The 4,744-nt window shown below is 47.7% G+C and overlaps 1 protein-coding gene across 1 annotated transcript; it reads right to left on the bottom strand.

The window, feature by feature from the left end:
• Positions 1-376: 376 nt before the first annotated feature.
• On the bottom strand, positions 377-940 carry LOC138352734 (uncharacterized). Its single transcript, XM_069305318.1, has one exon. It carries the CDS (start codon positions 938-940, stop codon positions 377-379), a length of 564 nt encoding a protein of 187 aa, XP_069161419.1.
• Between the last annotated feature and the right edge of the window lie 3,804 nt (positions 941-4,744).

Genomic DNA, 4,744 nt, shown 5'->3' with positions numbered 1-4,744 from the left:
TTAGGTTAGGTTAGGTTTGGATAGGTTAGGTTAGGTTAGGTTAGGATAGGTTAGGTTAGGTTAGGATAGGTTAGGATAGGTTAGGTTAGGTTAGGTTAGGTTAGGTTAGGTTAGGTTAGGTTAGGTTTGGATAGGTTAGGTTAGGTTAGGTTAGGTTAGGATAGGTTAGGTTAGGTTAGGTTAGGTTAGGTTAGGTCAGCCTAACTTAATATATCATATTTATTCATTACTAACGTATTGCCAGGAAGCTTTCTGAAGTTTGTGGTAGCTTGTGGTAATTAGACGGACCCCTAGTGGCGGGTGGTAGAGCCGCCGCCGGACTCTATAGAGTCTTGTATAAGTAGAGTCCTGGGTTGTGCTCAGGCTTCGGACTCTCCTAGGTGTCCCTAAGGCTAATTTGGCTCGGGTTAGTCGGTCCCTTACGTGGATTTTTGATCCGTTTTCTATTGATCATGAGTCCCAGTATTCTGCCTGCCTTGAAGGTTATCTTGAGGGTTATCTTGAGGGTTATCTTGAGGGTTATCTTGAGTGTTATCTTGAGGGTTATCTTGAAGGTTATCTTGAAGGTCATCTTGAGTGTTATCTTGAGTGTTATCTTGAGGGTTATCTTGAAGGTTATCTTGAGGGTTATCTTGAAGGTTATCTTGAGGGTTATCTTGAGGGTTATCTTGAAGGTTATCTTGGAGGTTATCTTGAGGGTTATCTTGAGGGTTATCTTGAGGGTTATCTTGAAGGTTATCTTGAGGGTTATCTTGAGGGTTATCTTGAAGGTTATCTTGGAGGTTATCTTGAGTGTTATCTTGAGGGTTATCTTGAAGGTTATCTTGAAGGTTATCTTGAGGGTTATCTTGAGGGTTATCTTGAAGGTTATCTTGAAGGTTATCTTGAGTGTTATCTTGAGGGTTATCTTGAACCTTGAGGTGATGCCCACTTTAAGCATATTGAATCACATGGTTAATGTTAATCTGTCTAGGTTAATGGGATGTGTTTATTTGTATTTTCCAATGGGTATTATATGGAACTTTCGTTTATTTGGGATTATTTTCCATTGTTTCTCGAAAGTTTATTTTCTGAATTCCATTCTTGCCTTGTCGGCTGGTGGGGGGGGCGGGGGGGGGGGGGGGGGGGGGGGGGGGGGGGCAGGGGGGGAGCAGGGGGGGGGGGGTTTGGTCTCTGTTTTCGTAATTTTTTTTATGTGTGTTCGGTGTTTCCTGGTTCGAGGCGGTCATCGGGGTTTTTGTGTAATTGGTGGTCCCAACCTGCCGCTTGTGGGCCCCTTGTATGGTCGGGGCCCTGGGGAGGGGGGGGGGAGGGGTCTCATGGGCCCCCCGACCCACTGTCATAAAGCTTTTGTTAATTTCCTTTTTTCTGTCTCTCTGTCTGTGTGTCTCTGTCTCTGTCTCTGTCTCTGTCTCTGTCTCTGTCTCTGTCTCTGTCTCTGTGTCTCTGTCTCTGTGTCTCTGTCTCTGTCTCTGTCTCTGTATCTGTCTCTGTCTCTGTCTCTGTCTCTGTCTCTGTCTCTGTCTCTGTATCTGTCTCTGTCTCTGTCTCTGTCTCTGTATCTGTCTCTGTCTCTGTCTCTGTCTCTGTCTCTGTCTCTGTCTCTGTGTCTCTGTCTCTGTGTCTCTGTCTCTGTCTCTGTATCTGTCTCTGTCTCTGTCTCTGTCTCTGTCTCTGTCTCTGTCTCTGTATCTGTCTCTGTCTCTGTCTCTGTCTCTGTATCTGTCTCTGTCTCTGTCTCTGTCTCTGTATCTGTCTCTGTCTCTGTCTCTGTCTCTGTCTCTGTGTCTCTGTCTCTGTGTCTCTGTCTCTGTCTCTGTATCTGTATCTGTCTCTGTCTCTGTCTCTGTCTCTCTCTGTCTCTCTCTCTCTCTCTCTCTGTCTCTCTCTCTCTCTCTCTCTCTCTCTCTCTCTCTCTCTCTCTCTCTCTCTCTCTCTCTCTCTGTCTCTCTCTGTCTCTCTCTGTCTCTCTCTCTGTCTCTCTCTCTCTCTCTCTCTCTCTCTCTCTCTCTCTCTCTCTCTCTCTCTCTCTCTCTCTCTCTCTCTCTCTCTCTGTCTCTCTCTCTGTCTCTCTCTCTGTCTCTCTCTCTCTCTCTCTCTCTCTCTCTCTCTCTCTCTCTCTCTCTCTCTCTCTCTCTCTCTCTCTCTCTGTCTCTCTCTCTGTCTCTCTCTCTCTCTCTGTCTCTCTCTCTCTCTCTCTCTCTCTCTCTCTCTCTCTCTCTCTCTCTCTCTCTCTCTCTCTCTCTCTCTCTCTCTCTCTGTCTCTCTCTCTCTCTCTCTCTCTCTCTCTCTCTCTCTCTCTCTCTCTCTCTCTCTCTCTCTCTCTCTCTCTCTCTCTCTCTCTCTCTCTCTCTCTCTCTCTCTGTCTCTCTCTCTCTCTCTCTGTCTCTCTCTCTCTCTCTCTCTCTCTCTGTCTCTCTCTCTGTCTCTCTCTCTCTCTCTCTCTCTCTCTCTCTCTCTCTCTCTCTCTCTCTCTCTCTCTCTCTCTCTCTCTCTCTCTCTCTCTCTCTCTCTCTCTCTCTCTGTCTCTGTCTCTCTCTCTCTCTGTCTCTCTCTCTCTCCCTCACGTCCCCATCTAACACCCCCCTACTGGGGCCACAACCCCCCCCCCCATGACAAAGACAATTACTCTACACAAACCGTCTAATTACCCAAAGCTCCCAAGCATTAGGTAATTACCGAAGAACTATAATATTTACTCTAATGTTGGTGCTGAAGGTAGGACATGAAAAATGCAGGTCGGCGTTCAATCCCCGACCGTCCACCACAAGTGGTTGGGCACCATTCCTTCCCCCCGTCCCATCCCAAATCCTTATCCTGACCCCTTCCCAGTGCACAGTTACACCCACAACAGACCACTGGAACATTAACACAGGCCCTAAGAGGCTTAGGGCCCGCCCAGTGGGCCAGCCAGCGGCTTAGGGCCCGCCCAGTGGGCCAGCCAGAGGCTTAGGGCCCGCCCAGTGGGCTTGCCACAGGCTTAGGGCCCGCCCAGTGAGCCAGCCAGAGGCTTAGGGCCCGCCCAGTGGGCCAGCCAGAGGCTTAGGGCCCGCCCAGTGGGCCAGCCAGAGGCTTAGGGCCCGCCCAGTGGGCCAGCCAGAGGCTTAGGGCCCGCCCAGTGGGCCAGCCAGAGGCTTAGGGCCCGCCCAGTGGGCCAGCCAGAGGCTTAGGGCCCGCCCAGTGGGCCAGCCAGAGGCTTAGGGCCCGCCCAGTGGGCCAGCCAGAGGCTTAGGGCCCGCCCAGTGGGCCAGCCAGAGGGTTAGGGCCCGCCCAGTGGGCCAGCCAGAGGCTTAGGGCCCGCCCAGTGGGCCAGCCAGAGGGTTAGGGCCCGCCCAGTGGGCCAGCCAGAGGCTTAGGGCCCGCCCAGTGGGCCAGCCAGAGGCTTAGGGCCCGCCCAGTGGGCCAGCCAGAGGCTTAGGGCCCGCGCAGGAATTTCCCTGAAAAGGGTGAAGACACGAAGATGTTCCTGCCCATTGTGGACCATTGTTAAGCAGTCATTTGCATCTGCAACCCTTTACCCAACAGCCCTACGGGATGGGTAAGGGGGTCCACCAGCCCCCGTATGGGACAGGTATAGGGTCCACACCCCCCCCCCCTGGATGGGTATGGGGTGCATAATAAACGACTAAACTACCCAACTAGGGAACAATGGGACTTAATAACAGGAATCAGAATTTACGAAAGGGAATTTTTTCTTTTTCCGTTTCTTTGTATAATTACATTCTACCCACTTCATATATATATATATATATATATATATATATATATATATATATATATATATATATATATATGTCGTACCTAGTAGCCAGAACGCACTTCTCGGCCTACTATGCAAGGCCCGATTTGCCTAATAAGCCAAGTTTTCCTGAAATAATATATTTTCTCTAATTTTTTTCTTATGAAATGATAAAGCTACCCATTTCATTACGTGTGAGGTCAACTTTTTTTATTGTAGTTAAAATTAACGTAGATATATGACCGAACGTAACCAACCCTACCTAACCTAACCTAACCTATCTTTATAGGTTAGGTTAGGTTAGGTAGCAGAAAAAGTTAGGTTAGGTTAGGTTAGGTAGGTTAGGTAGTCAAAAAACAATTAATTCATGAAAACTTGGCTTATTAGGCAAATCGGGCCTTGCATAGTAGGCTGAGAAGTGCGTTCTGGCTACTAGGTACGACATATATATATATATATATATATATATATATATATATATATATATATATATATATATATATATATATATATATATATATACATATATATATATATAGGGCAACTTACAAGACCCACTTGGACATCGGACTTAACTTATTTAAGACCCACTTGGACACCGGACATAACTTATAAGACCCACTTGGACACCGGACATAACTTATAAGACCAACTTGGACACCGGACATAACTTATAAGACCAACTTGGACACCGGACTTAACTTACAAGACCAACTTGGACACCGGACATAACTTATAAGACCAACTTGGACACCGGACTTAACTTACAAGACCAACTTGGACACCGGACATAACTTACAAGACCAACTTGGACACCGGACATAACTTATAAGACCCACTTGGACACCGGACATAACTTATAAGACCAACTTGGACACCGGACTTAACTTACAAGACCAACTTGGACACCGGACATAACTTACAAGACCAACTTGGACACCGGACATAACTTACAAGACCAACTTGGACACCGAACATAACTTACAAGACCAACTTGGACACCGG

This window comes from Procambarus clarkii, chromosome 54, assembly GCF_040958095.1.
Source record: "Procambarus clarkii isolate CNS0578487 chromosome 54, FALCON_Pclarkii_2.0, whole genome shotgun sequence".
NCBI lineage: Eukaryota > Metazoa > Arthropoda > Malacostraca > Decapoda > Cambaridae > Procambarus > Procambarus clarkii.
Note: the sequence above shows the minus strand (reverse complement) of the source record. Positions and strands in the feature narration are given on the sequence as shown.

Excerpts from the sequence above, each read along its gene's own strand:
- LOC138352734 (XM_069305318.1), bottom strand. The coding sequence starts at position 940 with ATGCTTAAAGTGGGCATCACCTCAAGGTTCAAGATAACCCTCAAGATA.